This window comes from Prionailurus viverrinus, unplaced genomic scaffold (genome assembly GCF_022837055.1).
Source record: "Prionailurus viverrinus isolate Anna unplaced genomic scaffold, UM_Priviv_1.0 scaffold_33, whole genome shotgun sequence".
Lineage (NCBI taxonomy): Eukaryota > Metazoa > Chordata > Mammalia > Carnivora > Felidae > Prionailurus > Prionailurus viverrinus.
This window is the reverse complement of record NW_025927604.1, coordinates 2578834-2596934: the sequence shown is the minus strand read 5'-3', so window position 1 is coordinate 2596934 and position 18101 is coordinate 2578834. Positions and strand designations below refer to the sequence as shown.

Below are 18101 nucleotides of genomic sequence, written 5' to 3'. Positions count from 1 at the left end.
CTCTCTCCGTTGCCAGCCACTGTGGTCCAGATGGGCGAGCGAGGCGGGGCCGGATTGAAAAGGGAGCAAGGAGTAACGCCCCAGTGGGTGGTACACCTGCTCAGGTCCCTGCGACTCAGGACAGGAAACCCCAGGTGTGGGCAGCCGGGCGGGGAGGGTTTCTGTCACCAGGAAAATGTCAGCCACCCCCTGCGCCCAGCCCTGCACCCTCCTACAATACAAATCAGCTTTCCAAAACTCCCGTAAATACGCCACTTTTCTGTGTCAGATGTTCGCGTCGTTTCCTGTTATCTACAGAGACCAGCTACTTCATGCCCTGCAAGGCCCTCCAGAGGGGGCCCTGGCCTTGCTTTTCCAAAAAACCCTCTGTCACTCCAGCGCACTCCCTTCGAGTATCTGCGTTTCTGTAAATGCTCCTCCCCTGGCCTAGAGCGCCATTCTTCCTCACCGCGGTCCTCCTCCCGAACTTCTACTCATCCCTCAGAACCCTCTCTGAAATCCTCTCTAGCTTTGAAAACAGTCTAACATGGTTCCTCCTCGGGGCCAGCACCAGGCCATGGACACGGTTTATATTTCAGCTGCAATGATGTGTTTGCCTCCCCGTTCAGCCTGTTGGGGGGCGTGTGTGTGTGTGTGTGTGTGTGTGTGTGTGTGTGTGTGTGTATGAGTGTGCACACGTGTTTCTCCCAGATATCCACCTGTCGGGCATGTGATAGATGTTCTAAGTGCCCAAAAATGTTTCTTGAATGAACACTGGTCAAGGAGGACTCTGAGAAAACCCTCGGAGGACGTGGAAAAGCTGAAGAAAGCAGAACATTCAGCTTCAAGACCAGCACGGATGCCAGAAACGTCCGAATTCTCTCCCAGAGCTCAGGGAGCAGAGACCGAGAGTGGGAAATAGATGAGCCTGATCTTAAGCAAAGGTGTGTATGCGAAATACAGCGTTGGGGAGGTGAAGTTCGCCCCAGCACACCAGGTGGGCGTCACTGGGGACAACTGCACCATCACAACCGGGAAGGCTGGACCCCGTGAAGAGAGACCATAGGACACTGTGGTGGCACGCCTGAGTTTTGCCCAATGGAGAACGTTCCAGCAAGCTGTTTTCCGTACATGGAGGGCACGTCACGTGCACCACAGTGAAAGGCTGACGACAAAGCCAACACGATGTGCGTTCTGAACAAAAGGGGAAAATGTATGTACGATAAAATATGGCTCTCACCATCCTGATTACTCATCCCATCGCCGTTTCCACGCCGGACAATTTAATTTAATTTTCTTTCCAGGGTTGTCAAAACCTTTCATTATTTATTGGCCAGCCCTCCGGAGGTACTGTTGCAATGCATACATTTCCATATTGAACAATTTCGTTTTGACAGGGATGATGTTTGGATAGATGCTCTTTGTTTACAGAAAGATGCAATCAGCGTGTGAGGGCATGGGAGGACAGGCGTGTGTGTTCTAAGAGGCAGTGTTATAAACTAGGGCACAATACGCCACGGTTACATGCACTTAGCTCTGACAAGGTGTTAGGAAGGCAATTTTTCCAACGCAAAGTAATCGTGATGAGGCCATGGCTGGATCCAGAAAGCTAAAAACTAAACATCAAATTTATGCAGTGTATTTAAGGACTTTCATAACAGAAATTATTTACGTGTCAGGTACCATCTATCCTAAGAGGACCTACTTAGAAAACTTTTCAAATGCATATTAGCTACTTGATAGACTAACTAGAATAGCCCTCTAGAAATTACTGTCGTCTATCATGTATATGTGGAGCGTTGGGTCTTTTTGAAGAAGAAAATGTGTATTACGTTTTCAGTGGAGCAAAACAGCTTCCCTGAGCCCTCTTGGTTTATTCTATTAGTCCCTGTAAACCAACACATAGCCTTAGCTCCTTTACTAGGCATGGCCACAACCCTAGCATGAAATGTGATCAAACAAAACCGATCAGGTCTTGGATGTGGTCATTGGCAGTGGTTCAATACCACCTCGCTTTGTGTTGAAAAGTTATTGTGACATTTGCCTAAGCAGCCAGTTTAACCTTCCTCTGCAGAATACCCCTAAGAGGGCACCTGACTTAAGTAGACGAGTTTGAGCCCCGTAGACTCCTGCCCTGTTTGCCTGGAAACACCAGAGAACCTAGGAAGGATGGGAATAGACAGGTAAGAACAGAAAGGGAAACCCCTCTTTGGAAGGCGATCTTTGAATGAGTCCCTGACTGAGCGCTGGGGTGTGTGTGTGTGTGTGTGTGTGTATGTGTGTGTGTGGCTGCGGGGGCGAGAATAACCCATGACCTCCCATCCACCACACACACAGAAGTTAGAGCTCTTTTTGGTTGTTTAGAGTCATTCACTGGGCTTGGGGTTTCTTAAGACAAAGGTACAGAACTCCTGGCAGGTATCTTATGTGGAGGTAAATTTCCTAAAGATAAAGGCATACGTATAGATTTCTTACATATAGATTTCTACCTTCCTGTTCCCATGGACCAACATAGGAATGTTTTCTTTTGCATGGATTTTGTTTTTCAAAATCAAGTTCTGAAACTGGCCCTCTGTGTCACTGAATCATGGAGCATAAACTGTATTTGACTGGATCTGGTCTAGGCGGTCTAGCTGTCGTGTCTGGAGAGCACTGGGGATTGAACAGGAGAACTGGCATTTCAGTATTTTGTGTAAAGGAATGTTTTTGTCTTGGGCTCTCACGCTAGGTCTCCAGGGTCTCACGGCCTGAGTATGATACACACATTGCGGACACACTGGCTGGCACGGGCCTCCTAGCTCACATCCAGAGCCTGGGTACCACACCAAGGGGTGGAGGGACCCCGTGGTTAAGAGTATGTGTGTGGGCACCAAGACGGTCTAGATGACCCCAGCTTCATTCAGCCCCTGCATGCCTTTGGGGAACTTCCTAATCGCTCCCAGTCTCATGGCTAAAAATCATGCCTGTCTCAGAGAGCAGAGAGGACACAGCCAAATGCATTCCAGGAGTACCAGCTCCCAGAGTCAGGCCTCCTGTGTGCTCAGCGAGTGGCTGTGGGCACCTGTGGAAGTCACGGCTTGGGGCCCCATCAGACCATAGAGGAGGGTGAAACATGGACCTATCCCATCCACCTCTAGTGGGTTCTAATTTAGTCTCTGGTGAGAAGCAGAAAATCTCATCTCTTTCTTCCATAGGTTTTCTTATTTGAAGAATTCAGGGTCGCCACAGAGGAGGAGCTAACAAAATCCGGAATGGTATTCCCAAGCCTCATGGGTTATTCACGCCACTGTAATGCACACGATCGTGTGCATTCATACCTATCATTGTTTGCTAATAAAAAAGTAAAGCATCGTATAATAAACTTAGTATAAGAAACAGATGCCTGTTTTTGCCAGAAGTTCATCATGAATGGGTGGGTAACTATCAGTCTGATGTTCACCTGCAAAGGACCAGGAGTTGAATGACCTCTTTTTGTACAGAGCTTTGCTGTTAATCTTCTGGAGACATGTAGGTATTTTCTTTGAATCAATTATATTATTTAAACCTACACTAAGAAATATTAAGTGTCATGCATTGTAATATATAACAGCACGATGACTGAAATCTTGGATCTCGGAGGCAGACAGACATCATTTCCAGTTTAGACCCCACCGCTGACCAGCACCAGCTTCATTCACCAGCCTTCGGTTTCACTGTCTGTGAACTTGGAATTTCTACCCCGTGGGACAGAGTTATACACACAGCCCTTCACACGGCCCCTGGAAGACAGGAAGCACACACTAAATGGCGGCTACCAGTGTTACTCTGTCAGAAGTTAAATAATTAAAGTCAACATAAACGGAGAGGCAGCACTGGAAGGAGGTTACACACTCCCAGTACGACTTTCCAGTACATTTGAGGACATGTTTTTAACCAGAAAAAACATGGGGGAGATTTACAGAAAAGAAACAGAATAACAAAAGGCAATATATCACTTCTCATGTAAGTCAAACCGCCGTAGTTAACCAAAACAATTGCTAAACAATAGTGCATTAGGAACAAAAGCAGGACCAACCCACCGTGGCGGCGGCACTTAGCTACGAATTCAACCAAATGCCCGCGAGCGCTCTCTGTCAAACGCGGCGGGTAAACCGTGCTGTGCTGTCCATGACCTTCCTTAGTGCCTGCCTTTTGCTTTCCGCTTTTCCAGAAGGAAACATGACAGAGAAAGTGTTTGCTTTGACTCTTTCACTCCAGTATGTTTTCTCTGGGAGAAAAAACCTCTAATTTCATTAACTTGTGGTCATTCAAACCCGCTTGGGTGCACTCGGCGCGCTGTGGTGAGACTCCAAGGTAAAAGCGTGCGCTGTGTCCCGGGGTTCTAAAGGCCCAGCTGTCTTCACTCTAAGTGTCACCCACTAAACCATTCACCCCTTCACTCCACCAACCAACCAGTATTTATTTGCAACAACTGTGGCCAAGCATCAGGGGAAATTACAAGGGACAAGACGGTAAGGTCTCAGGTAAGGCGCTGGGCACCGCTCCCCTCTAGAGAAGTGAGAACACACCGCTTCCTACATTTCCTGGGAGAGCCCAACGTGGGCACTTCTGTATCCACATTCCTCCCACTGAATCTAGAAATACTTTAACAAATTATATGCACCTGGTAAAGGAAGAAAGGATGGAGGGAGGGGGGAGAGGAGGGAGGGAGGGAAGGGAAGGGAAGGGAAGGGAAGGGAAGGGAAGGGAAGGGAAGGGAGGAAGGAAGGAAGGAAGGAAGGAGGGAGGGAGGGAGGGGGAGAGAAGGAGGGAGGGAGGGGGGAGACAGGGAGGGAAGGAAGGAAGGGAGGGAGGTAGGAGGAAGAAGGAAGGAAGGGTGAAGGGAGGGGGAGGGAGGGAGGGAGAAAGGACACATTTCCTTTGAATTTCTTTAACATACATGGGGCAACCTCAGGAATATTCTGCTAAATCTGAAATGAAACTAGCCTTTCAAATAGAGTCTTGACTGCTGGGACAAGACAGTAATACACGTGTTTGCCTTCCAGTTCCCCAAAGAAAATTGCTAAATAATCTGTTAAAAATTGCACACATCATATACACGGCGTTGTATTGGTGCTCAACTTTACAGAGTAAACTGCACGTGTAAAATTATAGCAAACAGGAAATTCCTGGTCCTGGCCGTTCCCTCACAGAGAGGAGCCTGCAGAGGCTGGTGAGGACCAGAGGCCATTGGAAAGTCCCTGTTCTAGAGACACTTGGGAGGACAGAGGATGGAGAAGCCCATGAACGTGGGTGCATGGGTAAAGGCAGCACTGTTTTTTGATAAGGCTGATCCAGGGGAGGGGAGACGAGACAGCTTCCAGAACTGCGGCAAGTGTGATGAAGAAAACAAGCCAAATCTTTAGCCAACGTGAACCAGCTAGAGAAAGCTTCAAGGATCAAAAAACTGGTGATATGGGGGGATCGCCGCACAACAAATTGCCAAGTTCACAATGCCTCGTGTTCGTTTAATTCCTGTAACTCTGTGGGCAGCTCTTTGTCCCATGTTTCTGTTTTCCCAGACGGCTGGGGACGCGGGATGGGCCGGCCAGTGCTAGCTCATGAAACTAACTGACCATGGAGCGGCCAAGGTCTCTCCCTAAAGCGTTCTGCAGCCACGAACAGGAAGCCATGTGAAGCAGGAGGGAGGCTCTGCAGTAAAAAAGAGGGATGGTCTGAGCCTTGCCCCGGAGTTTCTGTGTGGCCTCAGACATCTCACTGACCTAGCTGGGCTTCTGTTTCCTGTCCGTCCCCACGAGGAGGTGGCTATAAAGACCCTCACTGCAATTACTTGGGTAGAGAATGTTAGTCCTGGCCTCGCATCTCAGGTATAAGAGACCTCTCTCATGATTTTCTTTAAATCATCTACATTCTGACTTTTACCGCCGCCCCAGTGAGGGAGCCAATGTTCAACCTGTTGTCATCAGATGATCCTCCTTTCGATCTTGTCCCCAGGGTCCTCCATAGTGCCCAGGCATCCCAGCCAGCCCCGGTTACCATCGAGATAGATGCTTGTGTCCCAAGCAGTGTGGACTCCCGGGTTGGTCTCTGACTCTGTGCCGTGCTTTAGTACAGGGAATTGGACAAGCCAAAGAGTTCTATTCCAGGGTCTTCCCTTTTCAGTTGCCACAAGCAATAGCGCCCATTGAGGCTGCCACCATCCCAGGTGACACCACCGAAAGGCCTGGAGAGAAAGGTCTCTCTCCAAGTCCCAATCTAAATCCACCACTATCCCTGTCTGGCCTGAACAAAGAGCCTCTCTCCCTCCAGGACCCACGTATGCCCTTGTGGAGGGTAAGTTTAGATTGTCACAAATAACAGGAGATAAAGTGTTCTGTGGACAGAGTGCACTGGGGCCCCAGGGTGGACGTGAGCAGAGGCAGGTGGTCACAGGTGGCCACTTCCTTCAGAGAGGAACAGGGACAATACTCAGGAAGGACAAAGGCAAGCTGTGTGTCAACAAATGAGTCCCCCGCACCTAAACTCCTCGAGCACAGACCAGTTCGTTAATTCCAGAAATACACCAAGAAAGGAGACAAGTCACATGTCAGGGAATAACCCTGACATCAGAGTCCAACGGAAACCACCCACGAAGTGCACGGTCCAGCCACCAATACCCGCAAAGTGAATGTGCTGTTCCTCCCATCTTTGCTAAGAAACTAACTGTGCCCTGTTTCATGAAAGGATCAGGAGCTTGAAAGGGATTCTTTTAAACAGCCTATAACGGAGGGCAAAAACTGGGAAGGCATTAAAAAGTTCAGCTATACAATCACTATTTTGCTGTGAGGTTTCCCTGATGAAGACAAGTCCAAGGATGTATAAAATTATATAAATGTAGTATCTTCTGCAGTTTCGAATGTGACCATCGGCAAAAAACGTCAATGTGCTAAACTGTTTCCTAGCACATACATGCACATGTTGCTGTGCTTGTAGAAGTTGTGTTGCTGGTGCTGTGTGACAAAGCCCTCTGAAAACTTAGTGGCCTTAAACAATGATGGTTTTAGCCAACCCTCAGTCCTGTGGGTTGGCTGCATCCCCAGCAAGAGGCTCTTCTCTTTCATTCGGCATCAGCAACGCCCGGCGCCCGCCCCGGGGCTAGGATGTCTGAAATGCCCCAGCCATCCACCTAGAGCCTGGGCAGGCCCGGCCAAAAGAGGACACCCTCTCTCTCTTCCCACAGAATCCCACAGCCCTCCTCTCTGTGGGGCCTTCCTACAGCTCTTAAATGGGGACTCAGGGCTTCCAAGAGCTCAGAAGCAGAAACTGCCCAGACTCCTTCGGGCTCCCATCCTGACACCTGTGCAGAGACACCTAGGGCACCTTCTGTTTGCTAAAGCAAGACCCTGCTTCAACATGGAAGAGCGGTACAGAGGGATGTGGAGGCCAGGGTCACCGGGGACATCTCTGGAGACCAGCTACCAGGAGTACAACAGGAAATGACATGATTTTCCTGATCAGCCCTCAAGGGGAAGATTACTAAAGAACTGAATTATCAGCACCTATTAAAGAAAAACCCTACCAGGCCACCAAGGAAAGACACAGAAACATGGCTCCCACTTCCGGTCGCATTCTACTTAGCACAGAAGCCGCATCTCGTGAGAGAAAATAAGCTGTATTTTAAGGAACTATCCCATCCTGATAAGAGTGCAGCTCTGATAAACACACAAGGCTCACTCAGGACAGAGGAGGGAACATCCTATCTAGCACCTTAGGAGTGTTCTTGGTTTTTAATGAGAATGCACCCAGCAAGCCTTCGGTGGTGTTAAACGTACCTCACCTTGTTACCTACTAAGTAAAAAGGCACCGTGTGGGATTTAGCAGTGTTTTTCTCAGCGAACCAGGGATGCTGGCGCCACACCAACCACACCGTTGGCTGCAATTGTGCTGTCCTTCTCACCGGCTATTTCCCACGCCCCCTTCCACCCTGCTCCACCCCGCCGAGGGCCAGGTACTGAAGCCAACGCATAAAATGTAGTAGCGAAATCCGTACGTGAACAGTGTGTCTTAATCGTTGGAATAATTTCGCCAAATAGCAATATTCAAAAATCCTACCGGGAAATTAAGGAAGTTTTGAAGCACAAAGCTTTACACAATGGGCAGACACCCTTTTCTCTCTCCTTGATACACAGCTTCATGTCTTAAATGGGCTCTTCTGTCGGATGCTGAGAGCACTGCGGGGTCTCCCGGTCACAGTGGGGAGAAGAAGGGAGCGCAGCCTGGAAGCACCTGTCTCTCCCTCCTGTGTCCACGAGCACACCTCCTCCAAGCGCCGTCCCACTCGGTCCATCCCCGGACCTACAGCCCCAGTGCCCATCCTTGCACACCTGCTAATCATGCCACACACACGCGCACCTCCACCCACAGCTCGCTGTCCTGAGACCCACGCAGGTCTCTCCAGATGTGCCATCCAGCTGTGTGACACGGCCAAGGCCACCTCTCAGGTCACCTGGAGGCCAGCATCTCCCGCCAGACTCATGTTCTTCCCAGCTTTCCTCCTTCCCTGTCTTTCCAACCTCACCCCATGGCAACAGCGTCTGTCCACACCCGCTAGGAACTCACTGATGGGAAAGCCGGTTCTATTATTTGCTAAATGAGTCATTTGTGGGAAGGTGCAGCGTTTACCTCTTAGAGTCTGAGAAGTGGAAATAACACGCAAGATCCCAGCACAGGGCTTGGCTCAGGGTAAGGACACAAGAAAGATTAGCCATTACATAAACTTGCCAGTTAGTCCTTATTCTAAAATTGTTTTAATGTTTATTCATTTTGGAGAGACAGAGAGAGACAGAGCACAAGGGGCAAGGAGCATAGAGAGAGAGGAAGACACAGAATCCAAAGCAGGCTCCAGGCCCCAAGCTGTCAGCACAGAACCTGACGCGGGGCTTGAACTCACCAACCGCGAGATCATGACCTGAGCCGAAATCGGATGCTCAACCGACTGAGCCACTTAGGCACTGCAATTAGTCGTTATTCTAAATACCCTATTCTCGAGTCTACCTTACCATTAAATGTCTACTAAGCTAAACAGCATTGAAAGGAAAATGCGGAACATTTTCAAAATTAAATTAAAAAGCAACCATAAGAAGACAACTTTCACACACACACACACACACACTATATATGTGTATATATATAAATGCTCAATAATATATATATTAGCCAGTTAAAGGAACCAGATGGACAATTTACAGAGGATATTTTTAACTACATGCAGAAATGACAGTGTGAGGGGGCTATGTCCTCTCCAACATTTTCCAAAACAGGAAAAGCTGTCAACAAAATGAGAAGGGGAAATAAAGAAAATACAATATTATTGTGGAAATGGTCAATTTATGGGTTCCTTGGATTTCGTGTAAGTTTGGAGAAATTACCAGCATGTTGGTGAAAATGTATAACAGCAGGAAACAAACCTGAGCCATGCTGTTTGTGTACTTTTGACAACATAATATTTCAGGGGGCAAAGAGGACATTTCAGCCACTTTGGGGAAAATGCAATTACTGTGACAGTCTTCAGTCCCCCTCTGCGATCACCGTGCTCGTGTCTTTCAGCCATGACCGTGAGCGGGGTGGGCACCTGGTGGTGCCCCTAAAAGACAACACATTTCTTTGCAAAACTTAAAGAAACACTAGCAGCTTTAAGTCTAAATCATTGGATCAGTTACCAAAGAATTTACATTTTCAAAATAACAAGCTGGGAACTCTGCAGATCAACTGACCTACAGCCTCGAAATGTCTGTCATGAGAGACAAGAAGCTGAGGTGCTGTTCTAGATTAACAGAGAGCAGAGACATGAGGGCTCGTGCAGGGCATGTACTCGATGGGATCATTTGGGGATCAGCCTGAAGGACATTATTGGATCGACTGGGAAAATACATTAAATAGTTGCATTACAGCAGTGCTAAGTCTCCCAAGTATAGTGGAATAATATTCTCCCCAAAAGACGTTCAAATGCTACCCCTCAGAACCTGTGAATGTGCTGGATTGCACAGCCAGGGGGAACGAAGGCTACAGATGCTATCTCAGCTGACATGAACGTGGGCTGGTTTCCTGGACCAGCCAGGTGGATCCAGTGTAGTCCCGGGAGACTCGGTGCCAGAGTGATGTGCTTCGGGAAGGACTCCATCAGCCATTGAGGGCTTTGAAGATGGTAGGGGCCACGAGCCGAGGGGTGCAGGCTCGCTCCAGAAGCTAGAAAGGCAAAGACGTGGATTCCCTCCTGGAGCATCTAGGCAGAGCGCAGCTCAACTGACAGCATGATTTGAGTCCAGTGAGACCCATTTCAGACTTCTGATATCCAGATCTGCAAGGTAATACGTTTGTGTTGCTTTAAACCACCTACCATGTGGCTATTTGTTACACAGCAGCAGAAGAAACCAATACAGCAAGCATAAGAATTCTGCTGAAATTATGGAGAAGAATGTTCTTGTCTTGGGAAGTATATACGGAAGTATCTAGGACTAAAATGTCACGCTGTCTACAACCATCTCACAAATATCTCAGCAAAAACAAAAAAGGAGGGGCGTGGGGGGTCAGACACTAATATGATGATATGAGCAATCTCCTCCTCAGTCTCCTGATCAATCTCCATGAAGAATGTGCGTGTTCATCATACCAACAACTTTCCTGAGAGGGTTTACGATTTTTCGGAATTCAAGTTCTCGGAATGAAAAGAGAAAAAAGAAAAGGGAAGGTTGTGAGATGGTGTCAGAGTTCAGAGTCGGAGTTGGACGAAGGGTTCTTCTAATCCATTAGCAAAGTCTACCATTGGCAACTCCCACTGTGTATTGGGACACCCCAGATACTCCACGGCAGGGAGGTGAGGAGACAACCCCAGGTCCCCTCCAACCGCCCCCGCTCCCCAGCAGAAATCAGCAGTCTTATTGTCTGGAGTGTGTGGGTGGGGGGGGCCAGGCCAACTGAAGGTAGATACACCATTCAGACAACAGGGGTCAAGTGAAAGCTTGCTTCCTGCACGTCTGGTCAGTCTCCACTTCCCCATGGGGCCCCTGGAACCCCGGCAGCTGACTCACACGCTCTGGGTGGGAGACTGGCCGAGTCTGCTCTGGGGAGTCTCAGCAGCCGCGAGGGAAGACGTCACTGCACTGCTGGTGGGGTCCCCCCCAAACTGGCCGTGGAGACCACCCTGCAGGAAAGACCACCCAGGAGCCCACAGCTTTCAATCATGGTCTTAGTGCAGCACTCTGCGGTATGAGTCGTCGTCTGACATTTGAGAAGTATTTTAATATGAAAGACACAGTCCAAAATAATACACTTTGTTTTGCAAACATTCAAAACATCCCCTAGCATTTTATTAACAGTGTCAGAGAATGGGAAAGGGTAGCACATCCATACAACAAACTACTAAAGAAATTTTAAAAAGGGGGGGGGGGGGGGGAGGATATGTGGAGAACAAAATATTTGGAGAACAAAAATGTTTTGAAAACAAAAACAACTTTTGGAAACTGATATTATGAGAGCAGAAAATTTTTAAATTCAGTGACATAGTTGCGAGACGGAGTGGAGAAAACTTTACAACAGAGGAGTCCCCGGGGCTTCCCGGTTTCCTGTTTCCATGGTGACCAGTCACCTTCTTGGCCTATTTCAACGTGACCACGGTCTAAATGCTCTGCCCCGGGGGCTGACCAGGGTCACTGGCTGGGGAATCCGTGTTCCAGAAATGCTGTCCCAGCCTCAGCCAGTGCAAGATGCATGAGGCCACATAGGGGCCAAGCTCAAGGGGACAGAAGAAGTGTGAAACCAGATCCAGAGTCTGGCAGGAGGAGAAAGGTGATACCAAAGGAGGGACTCTGGGGAGGCAGGTGCAAAGCCGAGGTGGGTGGCACCAGCTGACCCTGGGGCAGAGTGGGGACCACTTACTCGGTGTCTCTCCCATGTCTTTGTCTGTCTCTGACCTGATCCATTCCATTTTGGTTTTTAGGTATAACCACCAAAAGTCAACCTGATTCAGCCACGTTCATCCCAACACCATAGGACATTTTTAAAATAAATTCTCTGAAAGCAGAGAATCATAAATGTTTTGATGAACAAACATGTCTTCATTCCAACTTCACTGCAAGAATAGTTGACTCTCTGGGACCCTTCGTACGGGACCCAGTGTCCCTGTCCACTGATACCTGCTCAAAAATACACACGCTGCTTCAGTTCACAGTGAGCGTTTCCACTGGGCCCTTGGAAGTCTAGTCGCTGCAGCCAGAAGTGAAGTGGCCAGCCACGATCCTCGCCTGCGGGATGCATTCCACCGTCCATCCACTCGTGGCAACTAACATCGCATTTCATAGGGACCTGTCACTAATAAGCGTCGTATTCCCATTCCGTAATTATTTTTCCAATTAAAAACCATTTTTAATTCATCAAATTTGTAAGGAATCACAACGTTCACATTAAGTACATGCCCGTAGCAATTTTCCTAATTGCAGAAGTCATCACAGCATCAAAGCTAAAATTTCCATTACTTTACAACCAATGTTTAAATTTCATTTATTTGCTGACGTTTCCTACACAGTCTCTGGTCATAGGCACCGATGCCCAAGAGGGGCACTGCTAGCAGGCGACGTTTTGAAAATCCCTCTCTGACCGTCAGCCTGCCCGTGAACCACAAGGGCTGAACAAGGGGTCATTGGCGTTCCACTCCGATTCTGGTGCCCAGCCTTTCTCCTGCTTCCCCTTCCCCAAGTTTTCCAAGTGTTCCCAAGTTTCTCCGATGTTAGGGCACAGAATGCTCGAGTGTGAGAAGTAATGTCTCACAGGAGTCTGATTTGCTGTAGAAAAGCCTCCCACATGGAAGAGGCAGAGAGAGCAGGCGCCCATGCGGGGCGGCCCCCGTGCTCACCCCCCCCCCCCCGTCCTGGGTTGCCAGAGCACAAACAGAAGTACGGGGCATCTCTTGGGGGACGGGCTGAAAATTACTCACTGTCGGTCCGTCTGACATTTAAACTTAACTGGGTGCCTACGTTTCACCCAGACCAAAATCCTGGCCATTAAAATCAGTGCGGGCACACCAGCTTCCAGCCACGAGAGGGTAACAGCGTCCAGACCTACACTTGGCCGTAGACAGCCAGAACCCTGGGCCAAAGTGAAGGTGCGGTTCCTGACGTTGGATGAACACAGGACGGCATTCCCTGCGGGGGAGAAATCCACGGGAAGGGCACCCCGGGAAGGCCCAGCAGCCAGGCGGGAGGACAGGCGAAGAGATCGCAAGCCAATCCGAGCGGTGGGGCCGAGGGTCCGGGCCGAGCTGTGGCCAGCCCTGATTCCTGCTGTCACGGTACTTGCCGGGGCCCCTCGACCCAGCTCCCTGACAGCTCCTCCTACTGTCAGTGCCGGCCCACAAAGTCCCCACCGCTGCATGCCTAGGGAGCCTGGTGGCCTCTCAGCCGGCCACCGATGCCCTCGGTGGCTGGCGTGGCCTCAGGACCCTCCCGGGGGATGTGATCTTAGGTGAGCTACCAAATCACATTCCCTCCGTGACACCCGCTCCTAAGTCTGCTCAGCCCGCCCTCCCACAAGGGGGTTCTCATACATGGAGTTTCCTCCCGGGTCCCGCCCAGCCTCCTTGCGTCTAGTGCGTCCTCCGTGCCGTATGCATCACAATCCTAGACGGGTGAGGTCCCCCTGCTTCTCACAAGCTTTGACCCATCACTGTGTTCGAGTCCCACCGGGGAGAATCAGTCACTCAGCTCAGCTGGTTAGGCTGTGTGCTGAGACTCGAGGTCAGGCCTGGCAGGCCAGATGCTCCAGGCATCGCTGCTCACTAGAGAAGGGAGAACACGAATCTGGCGGGCAGCCAGCCGCCACGGCTTTGCATTCTTGAAACCCCTCGCCCCTGCCCCTGATTTTGCACCTTGCACTGGGTTCTGGATTTTACTTCCTAAATAGCTCTTGAATTGGTCACCTCTTCTCCTCCAGCACCAACTCTTACCTGTGCTATTATGATGTTTCTAGAACAGTCTCTCCTCCTCTCTTTGTATTCTCTTCAGGCTGCAGCTAGAGGATCTTTCTAGAACACAAAATGGGCTTATCCTCTCCTGCTTCTCATCACCCTCTGGGTAGAGACCAAACTCAAACCTACACAGCATGGCCCCTCTCTGACCTCAGCATCACCCCGTCCCCACCACACGTGGCCTTCTTTCAACCCTCATCCCCGTGCGCCACCCCCGCCGGGGCTCCACGCCCTTCCTTCCCTCTGGGATGACCTTCACGGCCGACTCTCCTTCATCCTTCAGATCCCGAGCCCAAGCCAAGCCTCGCGGACCTCTCCTCCCAGGTAAATCTGCTCTTACACGCTCCAGTAGCCCCACGAAGCTCTCCCCACGCCATTCGCACTCCTGCATTTCTTTGTTTAATGGCTTGATGGATGTCTGTCTAGAGTATGAACTTGAATAAGGGCAGGAGTCCCTTTATTTTTGCAGCGACTGTCACAGGGGAAGTTTCATGGGTATTTGGGGAAGAAACAGAAGAGACAGAGAGAAGAGAAGGCAGAAGCGAGTGGTGGAGAGGGAGCAGGATGAAAGGAAGGGGGGGAGCAAGGAAGGGGAAGGAGGGGGAAGGACAGACTCCCCAGAAAGACCCACACACGAGCCCGACAGTCACTTCTCGCACTTCTTAGGTGAGGACGGTGCATGTGGGAGGGCGAATGGGAAACTGAGGAACAGGACGCCCGACTCCTCCGGGGAAGAAGCTGTCAGAGGAGAACACTGGAAATGACCCAGGCCATACAGTCACAATGTGGTGCAGATGTGTCACCTTCCGGGGCCACCGGTGTTTACTTGGGAGCTGGCAGGAGCAAAAGTCAGCAGAGAACAAGGACATCCTCCTGGCAGGAGTCAGGAGCCGGCACCTGCTCATCTCCACCAAGAGTCTCTTACGGGTCAGGCACGCTCCTGAGTACTCAGGTGAGTACTTGGGATCCGTGAGTTTTTAAAAAGCAGAGCAGAGTTTTTCTGTGGTGAGTTCACATTCCAGTAGAAGTAGGCCTAGCGCTTTCTCCTCGAACAGATGGGAATTAGTCACTTTCGAAGGTCACTGGACAGACTGGGCTTACAGGTGGCCAGCAGACCCCAGTCTCAGGGTTGGGACTGTGTCCTCCTTCCACAAACAGGCTTGAGCATCTGACTTCAGCTCAGGCCATGATCTCACAGCCCATGAGTTCAAGCCCCACATCAGGCTCTGTGCTGGCAGCTCAGAGCCTGGAGCCTGCTTTGGATTCTGTGTCTCTGTGTCTCTCTCTTCCTCTCTCCCTCTCTCCCTCTCTCCCTCTCCTTCTCCCCCCTCCCTCAAAAATAAAAATTAAAACAAAATTTAAAGAATGCTGAATGACAAAATGGTATTAGCAGATAAGTCATCAAACCAAAGCTACACGAGCAAAAATGAGGAGGTGAAAACAGTTTTACGTGTGGGGTCTACTCTTCCAAGGGAAGCCCACTCACCCTGCTGGGCTAACCTGCCCCCATTCGAGTAAGTTCTCAGAGAGCCCAGCCAAGCCTTGTCATCCCTATGTCCATAGCACCTGATGCACTGCCTGGTCCCAGGTGTTGGACCCAGAGAGTAAAGAAACTGGATAATCGCAAACACACCCGTGCTATCGATTCTGGAAAGCTGACTCTTTCCTGTCCACACTCATGATTATGGAAGCCCTGGAGATAATCTGACTTTGTTTCACTAAAAACACCAGTACTGAAGAAGAAACTAGTGGGTGGTACAAATGGAGAGGCATTACCAGAATTGATTTATGGAGGAATGTTCGTAGTGGCAGATACTACCAGAGTGCCTGCGTTCAGAAGTTCACGGTCATTTCCATTACAAGCTGAGGTCCCTAAGTGCCTAAGAGTTATGTAAAGGAAAAAAGTCCTATCTTCTTCTCAGAATCATGCCATTTGGGTCTATAGGAAGAGAGAACCTGTTCAGGAATGCATAAATATGAAACTACGTGTATGCATCACACCGACATAAACAAATTACAGAACAGAATTGCTACGGTAAGATAATGCGTCTTCTGGAAGGAGCCAAGATGGCGGAACAGCATGGAAGCTTTCTGTGTGTCTCGCGTCCACAAAATACAGCCAGACCAACACTGAACCATCCTACACACCTAGAACACTGATTGGAGGATGAACACAACAATCTGCACAACCTCAACCACAGAATTCAGCAGGTACGCGGCGCAGACGAGTGAACTTGGGGAGCGAGAAGCCGCGGGAAGGGAGGTGCTTTTGCGGGCGGAGAGAGGACGGAGACTGGGGGAGGGGGGCGGGGAGAATACGGGAAAGCACCCCTCCCTCTCCCCCAAAGGAGCTGGAGAGAAAGTGGAAAACGGGAACCGGCCGCAGGGACTACAGGAGAAAGGAGAGGGTTTCAATCCCATTAAGACTCTAAAGGAGGGGAGCGCAAGGCTGCAACCCCGCAGCTCCCTACCTGGCGGTGCTCTGGTGGGAAGGGCGAGTCCCCAGGAGCAGAGTGGGGTCCGGGAGGTGCTCGGGCCGCACGGGGAGAGGCGGTTCCGCTGCCGGAAGGACATTCGGTGGAGACTGTGGAAGCCACCTGGTCCCGGCAGACCCCGGAAGGCGGCCGCGTTCGCCGGTGCTGGAACAGGGTCGTGGAGGGTGAAGCCTGGGGCCAGACGTGTGTCGCCATTTTCCACCATCCCCGACACGCTGCTGCTAGCCTGTCTCGCCAACTTTTTCTGGGGCGGGCTGGCCTCGGGCCGCGGTCTCGGGGCACCGGCAGCAGCAGGGTCCAGCGGGCGTTCCTGGCTGCGGCCGACATTCGGCCGTTGCTCAGGGAGACCCTCCCGCGGAGGGGCGGAGCGGGTCAGGGCCGCAGTCCTTCGGGAGTAAGGGGCCGGGGAAAACAGCCGCGTCTGAGGCAAAACTCGGGAGCGAGGTACGGCCTGGGGCCTGGTCACGGAGAGTGGAAAAGTGGGGAGCGGAGGAGAGCTGACGACGGAGGACGGGTGCGCCATTGCTGATCCGGGAGAACAGACCGGGTAGCTGCGTGACGCCATTTTGACCGCTCCCGCGCAGGCGCAGACACACCTTCGAGCACGGTAACACTCCACCCCAGGAAGCTAGCAGCGCCATCTAGTGGAGAGCGGAGCCGTTGCACTGGGCTCCCGCCAACTGGGCCAACCTTGCTCTTCAAGAACACAAGTCTCACCGACGGCTTAGTTTATCGACTATAAGGCGCTACATAGACTGACTTCTAGAGAACACGAAGTAATTTCAGTCCTTCTTCAATCTGTTAGCGGCTCCATCTATTCAGTTTTCTTTCTTTATTTTTCTCTTTTACACTTCTTTCCTTTTTCTTGAATACAGAAAGAGAAAAAATTCATTTTTATTTTCAATTTTTATTAGAAATATTTTTCTTTCATCTTTTACTGTATTTTTTGCTTTTATGTAAATTTTTTCAAGTTCCATTTTACTTCCATCATTTTATTTTAGTCTACTTCAGTGTATTCATTTTTCCAAATACTCGAAGGATTTCCTTTTTTTTCTTTTTTTTATTTCTTTTTCTTTATTTCTCTTTTTCATTTCTTTTCTTTTTCTTGAATGCAGAAAGAGAAAAACTTCATTTTTACTTTCACTTAATATTAAAAATATTTTTATTTAATTTTTTACTGTATCTTTTGCTTGTATGTAAATTTTTATCAAATTCTATTTTAGTTCCATCATTTTATTTTAGTCTACTACAGTGTATTCACTTTTTCAAATTTTCAAATGATTTCCTTTTTTCTTTATCTCTTTTCCCTTTTTCATTTCTTTTCTTCTTGAATACAGAAAAAGAAACAATTCATGTTTATTTTTAATTTTTATTAAAAATATTTTTCTTTAATTTTTTTCCACTATATTCTTTACTTTTGTGTATATTTTTTCAAATTCTATTTTACTCCCATCACCTCATTTTAGTCTACATCAGTGTATTCATTTTTACAAATTCTCAAAGGATTTCCTTTTTTTTTCTTCCCCCCCCTTTTTGTTCCTCTAATCTGTCAAACCACTTTCAACACCCAGACCAAAACACACCTAGGATCGAGCATCATCTATTCGATTTGTGTGTGTGTGTTTTTAATTTTTAATTTTAATATATTTTTA

General features: G+C 49.3%; 1 protein-coding gene across 1 annotated transcript; it reads right to left on the bottom strand.

Annotated features, from left to right (window-relative positions):
- Nucleotides 1-1004: 1004 nt before the first annotated feature.
- Nucleotides 1005-17079, bottom strand: LOC125158264 (uncharacterized). Its single transcript, XM_047845109.1, has 5 exons — nucleotides 16426-17079; nucleotides 15683-15687; nucleotides 4525-4532; nucleotides 1346-1396; nucleotides 1005-1173 (listed from the first exon to the last, which is right to left on the bottom strand). Exons 1-5 carry the CDS (start codon nucleotides 17012-17014, stop codon nucleotides 1005-1007), a joined length of 822 nt encoding a protein of 273 aa, XP_047701065.1. The 5' UTR covers nucleotides 17015-17079.
- Between the last annotated feature and the right edge of the window lie 1022 nt (nucleotides 17080-18101).

Coding starts and splice junctions, on each gene's coding strand:
- LOC125158264 (XM_047845109.1), bottom strand. CDS start 17,014: ATGGCGTCACGCAGCTACCCGGTCTGTTCTCCCGGATCAGCAATGGCG. Junction 1,174..1,345: donor AAATTGTTCAATATGGAAAT/GTATGCATTGCA, acceptor CCTTTTGTTCAG/AACGCACATCGTGTTGGCTT.